The 18,326-nt window shown below is 37.0% G+C and overlaps 1 protein-coding gene across 1 annotated transcript; it reads left to right on the top strand.

Annotated features, from left to right (window-relative positions):
- Positions 1 to 794: 794 nt before the first annotated feature.
- LOC123655149 lies at positions 795 to 3,830 on the top strand. Its single transcript, XM_045590985.1, has one exon. It carries the CDS (start codon positions 795 to 797, stop codon positions 3,828 to 3,830), a length of 3,036 nt encoding a protein of 1,011 aa, XP_045446941.1.
- Positions 3,831 to 18,326: the final 14,496 nt, after the last annotated feature.

The following is an 18,326-nucleotide window of genomic DNA, read 5'->3' as shown; positions in this document are numbered from 1 at the left end:
AGTTTTTTTTCTAACTTCGAAGATGCTTCGTTAAACTTTATTTTTTATCAAGACAGTATTAACAAAACTATGTTATAGAACTTATTCGTGAATAAAACTTTTTTTATAGGACTTGAAGCCGTGTGGTTTCCGGCTCAAAAGAATCGTACCACCCCATTTCTTCCCAGGGAGTCGTAAAAGGCGACTAAGGGAACTCAAACTAGACCTTCTAGTTTGCGTAGTTATTCACCATCCAGGAAATGGAAAATTCCGTTATTAAACCCGGAAGGAGTCTCCGTTAGGCGTTCTCGCAGCTGATTCCTGCAACCGAACTGGCTCCGCACGTATCGGCTTGCCGTTCCTGCGGATTAAGTCAGCTAGGTCGAGAGGGTGGGCGTGGGTCTTGGGCAACCCTGCGTTTTCCTTAATCTGTGTCCCAGGCGACGCAGTGTCTGCGGAGAGGTCACTCTGCCCACGACAGTGCTGCTGCGTGGAAAACAACACGGGGAGTGGCAGTGACCGGTTATAAGTCCGCATATAATAGGCGTCAAGTGCGGGCGCCAGGGGTCACTCTCGTCAGTGGGAGGGTTCATCGAAGACCCATTGATCGGTTACCGCCCGCTTAAACCGGGCAGCCCCCGGCCAATTAGGTACCGATCCGCCTTGTCGTGGATTTGCTTCTTTAGGGTGTAGGAAGCACTAGTAAATCTAGAAAGTTCACGTCGTTACAAACCACACCTGGATCTAAGCAGCAATTAAAAAAACACACCAAAAACCCACTTTTCATGCGTTTATCGACATGGAATGTCCGTACGATGAGGACAGGCTTCCCAGACACCAATGGAAGCTCAAATGGCGCTGACGACCTGCGCAAAACTGCCTTAATCGATGTCGAGCTCAAAAGACTTAACATAGCGGTTTCCGCACTGCAAGAGACCAGATTACCGGACGAAGGCTCAATACGCGAGGCCTCATATACATTTTTCTGGAAGGGAAAGGACTCTACTGCCGCACGTGAGCATGGCGTTGGTTTCGCAATCCGCAATGATCTCCTTTCCGCAATCGAAACTCCTCGAGGAATTTCGGAGCGCATTATGGTGTTGAGGATGCGAAGCAACTGCGGCTTTGTTACTTTTATTTCCGCATATGCCCCAACACTAGTTTCACCTGACGAAGCCAAAGACCAATTTTACGACCAACTCACTGAGACGGTACGTGGCGTAAGTTCTAGTGACAGACTTTACATCTTGGGTGACTTTAACGCCCGGGTCGGCCAGGACAGCTCTGCTTGGCCCGATTGTGTGGGCCCCCACGGCATTGGAAAACTCAACGAGAACGGACAACGTTTACTTGAGTTCTGCTCGAGCCAATTGCTGTGTGTGACCAATACTTTCTTCAAGGGTAAGCCTATGCGTAGGGTGTCCTGGAAGCACCCTCGCTCTGGTCACTGGCACCAGCTAGACCTAGTCCTCACCAGAAGAAAAGACCTCCGCGAAACCATTCACACGCGTACATTCCACAGCGCGGAATGTGACACTGATCATTCCCTAGTAGTAACACGTGTAGCCCTGATCCACAAAAAGATTCATTCGTCCAAACCACCTGGTAAGAAGAAATTAGACCTTCCTAAAACTAGGCATGACGATTTGATTCGTGATTTTGAGGATTTGGTACGTAAGGAGACTGAAACTTGGGATGTAAATGCGACCGTCGAAGACGAATGGAGTAATGTCAGAGCTCTTCTCACGGAAACAGCTGCCAAAGCTTTCGGCTATCAGAGAGCTAAATCTCAAGACTGGTTCACTGAAAATATAGAGCAACTTTCACCCTTGCTTGACTCTAAACGCGACGCTGCTCTTGCTCACCGTCTGAATCCTAATCCAAAGACGCGCGAAGAGCTTACAATTTCTAAAGCAGCTCTTCAACGCAGCACACGCCACTTTGCGAATGTCTATTGGACCAATATTTGCCACAACATCCAAGCGTGTGCAGACTCAGGAAACTTCAGCGGTGTGTACTCTGGTATAAAACAGGCCATCGGCCCAGTTTCCAAAAAGACAGCTCCCCTTAAAGAAGCTGATGGCTCTGTTATAACAGATCGTCATCGTCAAATGGAACGTTGGGTAGAACACTTCACCACTCTCTATGCAACTCCAGTCAGCATCGAACCGGAGGCTATTCAGAGCATGCCTAAACTGGATACTTGGAGTCAATTAGACGACCTACCTACTATAAGGGAATACCACATTGCTGTAAAGCAGCTTAAGCGCGGTAAGAGTCCTGGTAGTGATGGAACCCAAGCAGAAATACTTAAACTTAAGTGCGTGTCACCTATTCTGCACAGTCTGCTGTGTAAGTGCTGGGAGGCGGGGTGCGTGCCTCGGGATATGCGTGATGCCAACATCATCACACTATACAAAGGGAAAGGGGATCGCGGCGATTGCAACTCCTACCGTGGTATTTCCCTTTTGAGCTCAGTCGGCAAGCTATTTGGACGTGTAATATTAGGAAAGCTCCAAAAACTTGCAAATCGCGTATATCCTGAGGCACAGTGTGGTTTTCGCCCCCGGCGTTCCACAGTCGATATGATTTTCTCCCTTCGCCAATTACAGGAGAAGTGCAGAGAGCAGAAAACGCCATTGTACGTGGCGTTTGTTGACTTAAATAAGGCCTTCGATACCGTTAGCAGGGAGGGTCTTTATACTGCACTGAAATGCATTGGGTGTCCACCGAAACTCTTGAGCCTTGTTCAATCCTTTCACGAAGATATGAAGGGCGCTGTAGTTTTTGATGGCCAAACGTCTGATCAGTTCGAAATGCGTAGGGGTGTCCGTCAGGGCTGCGTGTTGGCTCCTACCCTGTTTGGTATATTCTTTTCGATTATCCTAAGAACTGCTTTCGGCGACAGCCAACAGGGTATCCACCTTCATACAAGAGTAGACGGAAAGCTATTCAACATCTCACTGCTTCAAGCTAAACGAAAGCGTCATGATCTTTTCGTTGACTCTTTGTTATTTGCCGATGATGCAGCTTTTGTGGCAAACTCAGTTCTCGAGCTTCAAACAATCATGGACAAATTTTCCAAAGCATGCACTTTGTTTTCCATGTCCATAAACCCCCAAAAAACTGTGGTTCTAGCGCAAGGCAGTGCAGAAATACCTGCAATAATGCTGGATAGCACTGCTTTACAAGTGGTTGATAGGTTCTGCTACCTGGGATCGACTGTCTCGAGCAATCTCTCTCTAGAAGCAGAGATCAATACTCGCATCGGAAAAGCGGCGACTACGTTCGGGCGGCTCAGTACAAGAGTGTGGAACAACAAACATCTTACCAACAGGACCAAGATGATAGTATTTCAGGCCTGTGTTTTGAGCACGCTCTTGTACGGAGCGGAGACGTGGACGTCCTATGCGAAGCAAGAACGTCAGATTAACACTTTTTATATGCGCTGCCTACGGAACATCCTGGGTATAAGTTGGAAAGACAGAGCGACCAACGAGAGGGTTCTACAAATTGCGCGGATGCCCAGTCTAACTGCCATGCTAAAACAGCGTCGGCTGCGTTGGTTGGGGCATGTACACCGGATGGACCCCTCTCGACTTCCGCGGCAGATCATGCTTGGCGCAGTTGCGAACGCAAGGAGGGATGTTGGGAGGCCTTTGCTCCGTTTTAAAGACTGCGCCAAGCGCGATATGGTCGCTTTTAACATAAATCACAACAGCTGGGAAAAGTTAGCCGAGAACAGAGACCAATGGCGTAAGAGCGTGAAGGATGGTCAACAACATCACGATGAAGCCTGGACTCTTATCGGACAGGAGAAACAAAAAACACCAGAACAGCGACATCAGTGACACTAGGACATCTTTTCCTTGTTCGGTGTGTGGTAGAATCTGCCGCTCCCGTATCGGCTTGTACAGCCATCAGAAGAAATGCTCTTCAGACACCGCTTAAATCGTCTGGAATAGACGTAGAGGCCTATGATGATGATGATGAAGCTGTGTATTATTCTTAACACAAATGAATGATAAAAATAATTAGAACTGGTCTTATTACAAGGCTCACGAAAAATTCAATAACAGTGGCCGTCGCAATATCCAAATCGTATCAATCACACGAATAATTACCTTATTAATATCAATAATATATGTCATAATTATTGATATGTGGTATCATTGTGTTCGTTTTTATTCGTTTCGTTCGTTCGTATTTATGTATCTCAATAATTTCAACCTACCGGACCTGCGATACTGATAACTGAGGTAGGGCACAGCAGGAAATTTCCTGCTCAAAATATGGAGCAGGCCGACTGGGGTAGTACCTCGACCTTACAGAAGATCACAGCTAAATAATACTGCTTTCAAGCAGTATTGTGTTCCTGTTGATGAGTAAGGTGACCAGAGCTCCTGGGGGGGGGGATTGGGGATTGGGTCGGCAATGCGCTTGCGATGCTTCTGGTGTTGCAAGCGTCTATAAGCTACGGTAATCTCTTACCATCAGGTGAGCTGTACGCTTGTTTGCCGAACTAGTGATATAAAAAAAAAAAACAATTGACCAGCCCACTGCTACTTTAACTTGCTATTTCTGTGGGCTTAGTCGGTTACTTTGAGGAAGACCCTAAGCATAGCCCGATCAATTGCACTTTGAGTGACTTTAAACTTGTGTACTAGTACAAATCTCAGTACGCATTACCGAAAACTATTGTCATTCTCATTAAAAAGTATAAAATGTGATTGCTCAAAGACAATTTGTGATCGAAACTTTTTCAGTCGAATCTGAGAATAATTATTAGAAATAATAATAAAAAGTACTAAGTTTAACCAACTACAAATATTTTGACTATCCCAAAGATTGTCTGGAAGAGATCGGTCTTTCAGCGGTAAGACCACCTTTGCACATCTTTATTTTTATGTCACTATTTTTATTTATTTTGTTTTGTTCCTTTTTATGCTATACAATAAAAAGTATTATTATTAATATTTTCTTAAATGAAATTGACCTTCAATTTTTGTTTGAGAAATCGTTATTTTAAATGTAATACATTGGCCATGATATATTTGTTTTAATTTTATAATGCGAATCAATACGAGTCACATCACAAAGGCTTAAATTCAGAAAATATTAATAATTGCAACTGAGATACGGCACAGCAGGAATCCTGCACAATATCTGAAGCAGCCCGACTGGGGAAGTACTTCGACTTTACCTTACCTTCGATCACAGCTAAATAATACTACTTTTAAGCAGTGTTGTGTTCCTGTGGTGATTAAGGTGATCAGCGCTTCTGACGGGGATTGTGCGTAAGGTCGGTAACTTGTTTGTAATGCTTCTGGTGTTGCAGGCGTCTATAAGCCACGGTAATCCCTTAACATAAGGTGAGCCGTACGTTTAACTAGTTGTATAATTCTTGCTAAAGTACGACATTTAAATAAAAAATCTCAAATTGATATATTATTAATATACACAAAAAGCGCTAACTTAAATCCTCGTGTCTCGTAAATTATTGCTGCATTGTATTCTGATACAATACATAGCGGAGCGCTATGCGAAGGACATGGGCCGTAAAAAATTTGGGCACTAGCCAAGCTCTAGCATTTAAAGTTTACCCGGTAGCAACACACGTAAAATAACTTGCCTCCAATACTCGTATTACATGTTTACTGTTTATTTGCCATGAACATATAAATCTATCTATTATTTATTACGCTAAAATTTCTGTTTTGTATTTATGTCATTATATAAACGCTTTTGTTCTTTCTTTGTTTTTATTTCGATAAATATGATATGATAAAAATATATGTTTTATCATTATATTCGCTGCATATTTTTATTTCATTCTGAAAATTATTTAATTGTATCGTAGTATTAAAAAAAATACGTTGCATACCGAAAACTATTTAGTTAATGTACAAAAATACTTAAATATTATTTTGCTTTAAAATTTTCTTCAAATATTTTCATCATCGTCGTCATCATCTACATATACTATAAAATAAATTGTACAGAAAATTTAGCAAAGAAAATTTTGAATAATAAAAAAAATTTATGATAAAATTATTCGGATGTCCGTAAAGTGACCATTAAAACATTTTACGAATTGTTATTTTACAAATAATTTCCTCGCTCCACTTATTACAAATGTTTAACATTTTCAAATGATTTTATTTCTGTCGTTTCAATATAAAATGTTGATTTCAATTATTGGAATGATTCATATTTACTTTTATGGCGAGTTTATCGGAGAATCAACCAGCTGTTCTTCCTCTCCTGTAGTAGGCAGTAAAACTAGAAACAGTTATTGAAGTTTCCAGGGCGCAATGAAATGCTGTACTTAAAATAACTATTGTATTATAACGAAACAACTTTTTCGAATTTTATCGCCGTTTATTAGGACAGGTCAGTCCTCCCGTGACCATGGTTGCTGTAAAGTATCCGTAACATTGGGCATATAAAAAAACCTAACATAACTTCTGCCTACGGAATCCACTGCTGGAAACTGTGGGCTATGTCGGTTACTTTCGTTCTCTCGCGGACAATTGCATTTCTGATCTTATCTTTGAGAGAGACTCCAAACATAACCCGTTCCATTGCACGTTGAGCGACTTTAAGCTTGTGGAGTAGTCCCCTCGTATATCTTGAGTGCCCCGTACTAGCCGGTGGTCGCTGCCGATGTTAAACCTATCAACCACTGAGACATCTCTGAATATATGCCTTTTATCCGCTTTGATGAAATTTATCTCGTTTCTCGTCACATTATAAGGGCTTTGTCATGTCCATACATATAAATAATACATATATAAATAGATATATATTACACCCAGACTCGGGGTGGGAATCGAACCCACGACCCCCGGAGCAGAAAGCAGGTTCACTACTAACTGCGCCAACGAACTAGTTTATGTATTTACACAATTTGAATTTAAGTATAAACATTTAGTGTCATCAAAGCATTGATATCATTAGTATTTATTATATACTTATATACTGTGTGGCTACGGTACTAAAGAATATAGCCACCCCCTCTCTTCCCTTGGGTGTCGTAAGAGGCGACTAAGGGATAACACAGTTCCGCTACCACCGTGGAACTTAAAAAGCCGACCGATGGCGGGATAACCATCCAACTGCTGGCTTCGAAATACACAGGCCGAAGACGGGCAGCAGCGTCTTCGGTGCGACAAAGTCTAAGACTATCGAAGTGATGATGATGATGGTGATGATATATCACTAACATATCTTTTAATTGAAATAAACAATTATAAATATTGATTAGAACTAGCTAAAGCCATGTATTCCTAATCCGATACACTTAGGTGTTACATAATATACCTACCCGTCTGACTGAACAGGTCAATACTTATTGGACTAATATATATCATAGTACGCATGACAATGTAGACTGAATCAACAGATCGTAAATGTATTTAGATACAATATGGAGGATGAATATTATTATTCATGTACTTGGTACCTGCACTATTTCTAATAGTTTGGGAATCATAAACAGATAATGTGGTTTACACATAAATTGTAATAACGATAAACTTTATTTCTTCCATTAGCAAAAAATCTTTTAGTTAGTTGGACAAGGATTTTCGATGTTAGTGGTGATTTAATTTTTTTTTTATGTAACTAGGTAGGCAATTAGGCTAGGTTTCATTGTATTATTTAGTAATATCGGTTCTCGATTCGATATACATATTAGACGTGTGTTCATAAATGAAATATAAGCTACAAACAAAATATTGAGGGTCGTTTTAAGTGTTTATTTTTTATATTATCAACTCTAAACGTACTTAAATATGTACATTTGTATATATATATAATTTGGAAACAGAAACAAATTTTAAAAAACAGTGACCTCAAATGTAATATACCGGAATATTAAACACTAAAATATTATTGATCACACATACTGATTCAAGGATAACTTCCAAACATTTTAATTAAATCGTCAATAAAAGAGTACTTTCCTAACATTAATTACTAAGACTTCGTAATATTTCAACGGTATGACACTGAGATAGGTCTAGAGCACCTCGCCCCTCTCGTTAAATATTCACATGCACTTGACGGGTCGACCTGGCTTACGTTAATTATGAAATCTCATTTGAGAGTGAACCTACACGTTTGAGTAATGGCCTCTGAAATGAAAAGTTTTTGTCGAATATAAAAATCTTACGTAACGAATGTGAGAGACACGTTAACGTGTAATTAAATTTCTTCAAAACGTTTATTTTAGTTGAGTGTCGGTGGAATATAAAACGGCAGTTGAATATCTTAACGTAAAGCAATTTATCAGTTTTGAAACGTATTTTTAACTATTTCAATTTTTCATGTCGTTTTTTTTATTTGTATGCAAATAAAACCGGTCAGTTGCGTGTGAATCTCACGAGCCGTTTCCGGGAGCATAATAGCTTATGGAAAAAAGTAAAAATGTAATTAAAATTGCGATTTTAACAGGTGCGTTGAATATAACGGTAAATGAATTTATTCATCAATTTTATACGAATTTAACTTTCAATATAGTAATCGTAGTTAAAAAATATAATGAAAACATTTCAAATTCAAAAATATTATATTACTACAATTAATTGAATGATTCATTTTATTATATTTCAGACTCGATTTTCGAACGATTTTTAGACGACAAAGTTTAAGTTACGAAGATACTTTTAAATTTATTTATATTTATATATTTATACTTTGAAATTTAGCTTATCGAGCTTTTAGCCTTTGAAAATAGTAAAAAGTGAATAAAATTATAGTAGGTCGAAACCTAAAGGACAAGAAAGAGAATACAACGAAAATGAAATGATAAATAAGTTATGGATGATTTAAGGTCGGAAAATGGTAGGGAGGGGGGGGTTTAAGGGTAAAAAATGGGTTATCTCAATTTCCGGCTAAACTACAAGTCCTTTGGGAAAAATTAAATAGCAAAGTTATAGGTACTAAAAAGATCTACAACTTTTGCATTTACACATAACCTCAAAATTCATGCGAAAGATTCAAAAAACCAAGTTTTTGGTTATTTATTTTTATTACAACTTAGTGTCAGTGTTTTAGGTAAAAGCAAACTGATATAGATACTGCTTTTTGTAATAAATCAACATATCTATTATTATATTTATACACAGGTGTAAAAACTTCAAAAGGACACCCTATACTTGGTCTAAAAAATCCTGGTAGACCAGAGATACGGCACTGGAGCGGGATCGCGTCATGACCATTTATGAAGCACAAGGGCAAACCTACGGCGAGGTCATTATCGTCCAGACAAAGACCGAGAGTCTACAAATCCACGACAGTGCGCCTCATGCGGTATTAGCGTTGACAAGACACACGAACACCTGTGTCTACTACACTGACGATGGTGATGACGCAATCGGAAGGTTCGTTAGCCGAGCGCTGGGTGCCTCGACGAAAACCATCTTGGAGCACAACCTAAAAAAAATCATCTACAAGTGTGATATGTCACTGGAAAGGGTTCTGATCAAGATGCCGGGGGCAGGCGTGGGGTCCGGGTCTATGAATTAGTGACACAGTGCGGCGTTTGATATACACATAAAGTAGATATCTAATATATAAAATTCTCATGTCGCAGTGTTTGTAAACTCCTCCGAAACGGCTTGACCGATTCTCATGAAATTTTGTGTGCATATTGGGTAGGTCTAAGAATCGTACAACATCTATTCTTCATCCCCGTAAATGTTAAGGGTAGTCCACACCTTAAGTTCTTTTTTAATTTTTAGATAAATTATTTATTTTTTATATTGTTATGATTTGGTGTTGAAAAATACATACAACCCTAAATTTTCACCCTTCTACCACCAACACCTATTTTTAAATAGCGTTTAGCGGCAAGACAACGTTTGCCGAGTCAGCTAGTAGATATATAATTATATAGGTGTATTTATGTGAGTATGCAATGTAGTGAAATGTAAGTAAATAACAGAAGTAAATAAATGTGTAAAAAAAAACCTTACTAACAGTAACATAGGTTAAGTGTATATTCTAAGTAGAACATAAGTGTACATATATGGTAACTAGAAAATAATTGTGCATATATGATAACTAGCAAATAAGTATAAATAAAGACATAGATAAGAAAAATTAATATGTTCAGAAATTACGAATGAATGATGTGTATACTTTTCCATCAAACAGTAATTGTAAGGAAAAAAAAACCGTTAACGTCGGATCATGTCCTAGCTTTACTAGGCAGGCACAGGACTGTCGATATGTAGTTGTAATGAAAAATCGCCTGTGGTATTATAATAATGCATGCATGATTACCTAACATAGTTGTGTTTGCAGGCAAACGACGAAAAACCGACTTCAATTATATCGACAAGTAATACAACGTAGGTAGACAAAAAGATAGTCAAGTAATTACGCATTATCAAAGATTACTCCAAAAGTTGTAATCAGATCTCAATGAAATTTAAATGTGACCATTTAAATGTGATAAACATCGGCTTTCGATTAAATTAAAAATCATCAAAATCGGTACACCCAGTAAAAAGTTATGCGGATTTTCGAGAGTTTCCCTCGCTTTCTCTAGGATCCCATCATCAGATCCTGGTTTTCTTATCATGGTACCAAACTAGGGATATCTCCTTTCCAACAAAAAAGAATTATCAAAATCGGTACATAAACGACGGAGTTATTCCCAAACATACATTAAAATATATAGTAAAAGTTTCACCAAAATCGTTATAATATCGAAATTGGTAATAGTTAGCATAATTTAAATAATTTAAACTCCACTAACCTTAAACACACACATTAGTTATATGCACTTTACATAACTTTAGGGTTTTAAAATTGAATGGAAGCTATAATGTAAAGAAATTTAGGGCTATATCATTATACAAAAGAATTATGTCATCATTTAAACTCGGACTTTAATATCAGCGATGTATCATTTTGATATTACATGTTATTTAATTTAAGTTCGTTCGTATAATATTGTAGCTTCCGCTGACTACGGTAAAGTGATAGATATATGACATCGTTCGACGGATATTCCTAAGTAGATATTTTTGGCCAAAGAAAGGATGCTTCGCAATATCCTCCTTCATATAATGATATATAAATTTGGCACATACATATTTTATATTTATAATATCTCATTTTAACATAATCAATTGGTTTTTTGGAATTTTTTATTTAATATTTACTCAGGTAGTCGATTTCGAGACTATATTTATTCAATACAAACTAATTTCAAATAAATACCTAAAATAATAATAACCTGGCAGCTGTCACTGAAATCAAGCATTTTTGATCTTGTTATTTAATTAATTATTTTAAATAGTGTTTAAACACGAAAATGCAATTTAACATCAAAAAAATGACACTTAACGAGACGATAAAATGAATAAAACCAGACGTCACACACATACAAGACCAAAGGTTTCATCAAGCTCCGAGACACTAATACTAACTATTTAAAAAATGTAATAATAGGTAAATATATTGAATAAAAGTCTATTTATAGTAATAATAATACCTATTAAACTTTATATGTGCAAATTACTTGATTACATATGTCTGTTCTTCCTCCATTGTATATAGGTATAGGATATTAATTACATAATACCAAATCATTATTCATATAAAGTTACTAAGCAATTTCCTAAGTTAGGGTTTCTATTCAATAGTGATATTGCTTTTCATATTTGAACTATTATAACTTTTAGGACCAGATAGTTTTAGGACATAGTAAATTGTGTTAATGTAAATAGTGTTTCATATTAGTATGTAAACCATTATGTTTATAATAACGAATTGAAATTAAGTTTAACACGCTTTGTTATTTTGTTCAAAATTAAATATGTACAAATAGAAACTGTACTAACTGTTCAATCACATCCTGAAAACATTTTCCTGTCTAACAACTGAAAATAATATATAATTTTCCTCAATTCAAATATGACCAATTATTAAGAGATCTTCTCAAAAAATGCCCTTATCAGCTAACAATTACTAATTTTTAAATGCTTAAAAATGCTCCACACCTACGCTACATAAGCCTATCGCAGCTGGTCTCTCAAAATTAAGGCCTAGTAGATTTTACGAAAAACTTCATGCTTATGACTAATATCGCAATAACACCAATCCAACAGACAAAAGAACAGCAGCCACCGTGACTGCCGGGACATAATCTCTACATCAGGACACGTCTGTTCCAGCGACCATCGGTCTCGTGACAAACAGGACTAGCCACCTCAATTTTATAGTTTTTTCACAGCGAATCGAAACACATAACGTTAGATTGGTTTGGTCAAAACTACAGAGCACTTTTTTTGTGGGCCTGTGTAATTTTATTTTTTGATGTGTGGCTACGGCAGCTTAGGATATAACCACCCCCTGTCTTCCCACGGTTGCCGTAAGAGGCAACTAAGAAATAACAAAGTTTTATTACCATCTTCAAACTGGTTAAGCCAACCGATGGAGGGATAACCATCCAACTGCAGGCATTCAAATGCACAGACCGAAAACGGGCAACAGCGTCTTCGGTGCAATAAAGCCAGTGTGGTGGCTATGGGTAAAACTCATGAGTGAGCGCTAAAAATTTCGGCCTTTAGTTCTCGGCAGGCCCACTATTCCCAGCTATTTTGATTACGTGAGTGGGAGGGAAGTACGTTTGGCGCGAACTTGTGGAGGCTTACGTCCAGCACTGGACTGCGATAGGCTGATGTCTGGTTTAATCCTTAACAGAATGTCAAGTATAGCGCGTAACAGATGAATGTTTTTATATTTCTGAATTAGTCCCATCATCAAGATCCGCGTCTTGGAAAAATGTTAACTGACCGACTGTGATACTGCTTGATTAATACATTTTAATTTTTTCTCAGTTCCATGTTCCATTACGGTATGTTAATCCAAGATATTTTTTATCTGTCCGTCAGGTTCTTTCCGATTGTACTATCTAACTCATGATTGCTTTTTGTTTGAAAATTTTAGCAGAGCCATGTAAAATTATGTTAGCCAAAAATATAGAACCGTTTTCTAATTTCTGCATAAAATTGTGTAGTCCAATCCATATGATCACTTCAGCCTATCGCAGTCCACTGCTGGACATAGGCCTCCACAAGTTTACGCCAAAAAATGGCGTGAACTCATGTGTGTTGCCCATAGTCACCACGCTGGGCAGGCGGGTTGCTGACCGCAGGACTGGCTTTGTCGTACCGAAGACGCTGCTGCCTGTCTTCGGCCTGTGTATTTCAAAGCCAGCAGTTGGATGATTATCCCGCCTTCAGTCAGCTTTTTAAGATCCAAGGTGGTAGTGGAACTGTGTTATCCCTTAGTCGCCTCTTACGACACCCACGGGAGGAGAGGGGGTGGCTATATTCTTTACTGCCGTAACCACACAGCTAAGTCCATATAATGTCTTTACAAAAATCAGTATAAGCTTTGATAGAGTCGATGATATTCTTGCCAGATGTATCTCTAGTTGGCAGGTTACATTTGCGCAGCGATTCTTTAAACTCTCTTATCCTGCCATTCTCGCGGTCGCTGCATTGCTGAAAAGGCTCACAGGAACTGAACGTCAAATTTTCATTTAAATACAACACAAAATTTATTAAGTAATTTATAAAGCAGTTTCCAATCTAATAAAAATTCTGCAATTAAGACACGCATAATACATAATACATAATAATAATCACATGTTATTTAATGAATCACAAAGGCACACGTAATGTTTGTCACTTATTGGGGTCATAAATTTCAATATTCGGATCTCGCTAAGGTATTCTAAAGAAATATACAAACGGCACTAAAGAATTTAGCCACCCCCTCTCTTCCCGTGGGTGTCGTAAGAGGCGACTAAGGGATAACAAGGTTCCACAACCACCTTGGAACTTAATAAGCCGACCGGTGGCGGGATAACCATCCAACTGCTGGCTTTAAAATACACAGGCCGAAGACGGGCAGCAGCGTCTTCGGTGCGACAAAGCCAGTACTGCGGTCACCAACCCGCCTGCCCAGCGTGGTGACTATGGGCAAAACACATGAGTTCACGTTATTTTTGGCGTAAACTTGTGGAGGCCTATGTCCAGCAGTGGACTGTTTAGGCTGTAATGATGATACAAAGTATTGCTGTGATATTCCATTCATATTTCTTCATTTATACTAAGCTACTTTAAAACGTCCGGACGCTAATCCTATTTTAAAACTTAATTACCGAAAATCACGTTTTGCCTTTTAAATAAATGAAATACTGTACTATATACTTAAAAACCACGCTACATATATTTTGAAGTACTGTATAGGAATTAAGTCGATTTGAACTGAATTATTTCAATTTGATTTAAGCTGTCTATTGATTATTTTAGACAACTTGTTTAAAATAGGTATCAATTACTATTTGCTATTTTCTGTAGAACAACTGATTGAAATACTAATGTAGTGTAATTAAATTTTGTATATATTGCTTTATTATACCATATAAATTTCAATTTCATATATTCGTATGACAATTAAAGTAAGGGAATTATGTAACACTTCGCAACTCAGTTTTGAAACGTCAAATATATATATAATATAAATTAGAAGTCTCATTAACATTTTTAAAAACGGCAGAACTGTTGGCCATAGTTAGGCCTACGGTTCTGCTGGTACTATCCATAGCGTTAAATTAAAGGCGGAAGCAAAATTGAAAATAAAGATTAAATTATAACACGGATTTAATTAAAATTTACTATAAATAAAAATAGATTTGGTCGGTACGTTACAATTTATTTTTAAACTACCGTCACAACAAACAAAATAATAAAAGTAATATGAAAAACTAAATCGGCGATTGCTTAAATTTCACTTTTAACATGAACTTCAAATATTATCTCAAAATCACACAGAAAATGGACAGATTTTCCACTACTCAACAATGGCTATCGTTCGCTAGCTAATACCAAAAGGAATCTGCCTCCTCTACCGATCCAAATACGCTTACGTCAACTCGATTTTCCGCCAATACACATTGCATCAAGACATTGTCACACTGCATTCCTATTGGTCGAGGGAGTACACCCATTAGGATCGTTACAATATTAAATTAAATTATTAAACAAATAAATCAAAGTAGAAATGCATAGAATTGACTTCGAAAATTACAATAATAATTTAACGTTAATCATTCAGCAATTTAAACAGCAAAAGCATTACATAAGAGTAAATAGTAATTAAACAGGTAGCTAATACCAAAAGGAATCTGGCTCTTACTTCAAGAAGTTACAAAACAGATAATCAATTCACAAGACGTCGTTCATTAATTAAAAACATTTAACATTATATCTTAGCCTAATAAATTAAAAACATAATTTTATAATTTTAATCGAAGATTGTCTGTCTATTGAAGTCCGATTAGCATCCGCGGCGACACGGCCATTCTGCGAGCGATGCGTGCCCTGCAGCGCTTTGATTTCTGGTTCAAATCCGGCTTAGTATCTAGAGTCATTGGCTTGAGGCCGCCATCACTATGATGTCTGCTCAGTAGCAGAAAACATGGACCTAACGCGGCGTTGGTACAATAATAAAGTAGAAGCAACTCGTAAAAACCGGTTTTTGACATCGGAGAGTATCTCGCGCCGACACATACAATACATAACATCATTCGTGAAACGTAGTTGCCATATAATTTACAGTACCTGGGTATTTTTAGTAAATCGTGTTTCTTGGAAATCATTATTTATAAAATATGAATAATATTTTTTTTACCGGACAATGATAAAAAATATAAATAAATATAAAAAATCAAAGATAAAAAAAAATAATAAGAAAATAATAATGATAAAATATGGATAATATTTTTCAATTTTACATACATTATTAAATAAAAAATAACGAGTGCAATTAGAAAAAAAAACAGTAATCGACCGAGAATTTGAACCACGGTCTTTTCGGTCGCGACCGATCGATTTGGCACCTGAGCTATTACAACTTTACTGACAGTTGCGAAATTTACCTTCGTATTCTAACGATATTTTTTCATTGTCTAAAAACTGGGATAAAACGACATTTCCTAAAAATAAATCCAAGCTAGATTTATTTGTCTCCCCCCCCCCAAATTTCCTGCATACTAAATTTCATGAAAATCGTTGTATATATATATATATATATAAGAATTGCTCGTTTAATAGTATAAGATTCGTACAACACTGTAGTTCGGATTTATATTGGCGTACATACATTAAGCGTATATGTATATTATAATGTAATTAAAAGATATTAATTTTAAATATATCAAAACAAAAGATTTTTTTTTAAATTTCATATGCAGTGAAAGTGTCACGACGGAAATTGTACAGCAGTGAAATATCGCGCACAGCTGCAGTGGCGAATGAACTCGTTTCATGCTAGTAATATTCTTTATCGTTCTGAGAGAATTGTTAAATAACGAAATTTGCAAATATTTATATATTCAATAAAAAATTAAACCTTGCAACGTAGTAGATGTTTATTATTTTTGTGTTTTTTTAGAATTTCACATATTTTTAAACTGATATAGGAATTCACAAAACATGACTCGCCGATAGTATGCTCTAAGATAATGGACATTTTTTCTGCAAAAAATAATAATCTCGATTTCGCTTACTTTTTTTTGGAACAAACATCTTTACTATAAAATAAAACCCACATCGAACTAGGATCAAACTGAGCTGAACACAGGTCTTATTATTGCTCTACGGCATTCCGGTAGTGCAAGTCTCCAGGGGGGAAGTTGTATTGTACTTTCCCATTGTCTATATAAAGTTTAGTATAATGCCACGTGCAAATATCTAACTGCTGATTCAAGCTTAGCTATCTTTTGGACACAGTCTGCTTCCCCAAAATCATGCTTATTAAATAACGAACATCTATGCCATCAAGAGCTGGAGATGGTAATATTGAATGTGGGATGTAATATCCGTAGAAATGTTTAAGCCTATAGGCCAACTGAACTATGTTAGGCTAGACTTGTCGTTATTTTGTCTACAAATCGGCTACAGCATTATTTGTTGCAAATCAGAGCTTCAAGATATACCTACCACACGCTAGTGAAGCTGCCATTTACTTCGTTTCCGCGTGTAGTATCCCACTGTTGGGCATAGGCCTCTTTAACCATCTAGGACAGAGATCAGAGCTTAATCCACCGTTCTACTCTAATGTGGGTTGGCGGATATATTTCCTACTATGAATAACAATCGCTATCAGATGTACATGATAACAACTGGGCACAACAGCTTAACGTGCTCTCCGAGGCACGGTGGGGAGACCCACAAGGACTAACAACCAGACTGGAAATAAATATTTGTATAAACACAAATATCCATTATCAATAACTATAACTAGCACCTGCTGGGCTACTTTAAACGATTTATAACGTTCAGCTTGTAATATCCCGCTGATCCGAACTTAATACGATTTATAAAGTTATTATGATTAAAACTATTGAGCAAAAATTTAAGCTACTTTTATTTACAGTGTAGCGTAGGCCTTTATCTACTGAAAGGCTGCCAACTAACTCAATAAATATTTTAGTATATATCAGCATTACATTATTACTTTATTAGCTTTATTTACTTAAATCATACAAACTTTAAATTTAATGATGATATCGATACTGTTCCATTATTTAAGCAAAGGTTTCAAGTGACGGTTTTTGAGTTAAATTAATTTAATATGACTCAAATTATATATCAAATTACAAAGTTCTAATTAAAGTTCTGTTGTGACGAATATAACAAAATGTAATTTAATAAGTTTTTTATTTATTTCTTATCTGTAGATATTTAGTTCTTAAGTTGTAAATTGTCAATATGTATAACAGTAAAATTTCGTAATTAAATGTCAATCTAATAAGCATGGCTATGCAAGTGCTTTAAATACTAAACAGTTGTACAATAATCGTGCACTCCACTTTTGGTCGGCTTTGCCTAAGTTTTGTAAAAATCATAGCAACAGTGAAAAAACCTTTTGATCTCAGCTGGAGTTCGGACACAAAAGTTCTACCCAACGAGATCAACAATAGGTTCGTAGAAAGATTAATCGTCCAAAGATGCCCCTTAAGCTGGTAGAAACAATTTTTCATCTTTATCAAAACGTTTGGAGGACAGCGTTGTGGTCTTTTTATTGCGAGTATATGTATAAGTAGCAGCAAGTAATAATATGAAATACACGTTAAGTTGATAATTTTTCAAGCAGTATAAGTATTAATTTTCATATCAAAATTGTTAATTTTAATTCATTAAATAGCATTCCGGTCACCAACCCGCCTGCCCAGCGTGGTGACTATGGGAAAACACATGAGTTCACGTTGTTTTTGGTGTGAACTTGTGGAGGCCTATGTCCAGCAGTGGACTGTA

The sequence above is a fragment of the Melitaea cinxia genome, chromosome 7 (genome assembly GCF_905220565.1).
Source record: "Melitaea cinxia chromosome 7, ilMelCinx1.1, whole genome shotgun sequence".
In the NCBI taxonomy this organism is placed as follows: domain Eukaryota; kingdom Metazoa; phylum Arthropoda; class Insecta; order Lepidoptera; family Nymphalidae; genus Melitaea; species Melitaea cinxia.
Note: the sequence above shows the minus strand (reverse complement) of the source record. Positions and strands in the feature narration are given on the sequence as shown.

What these genes read in the sequence shown, in the direction of transcription:
- LOC123655149 (XM_045590985.1), top strand. Translation starts at nt 795, where the DNA reads ATGAGGACAGGCTTCCCAGACACCAATGGAAGCTCAAATGGCGCTGAC.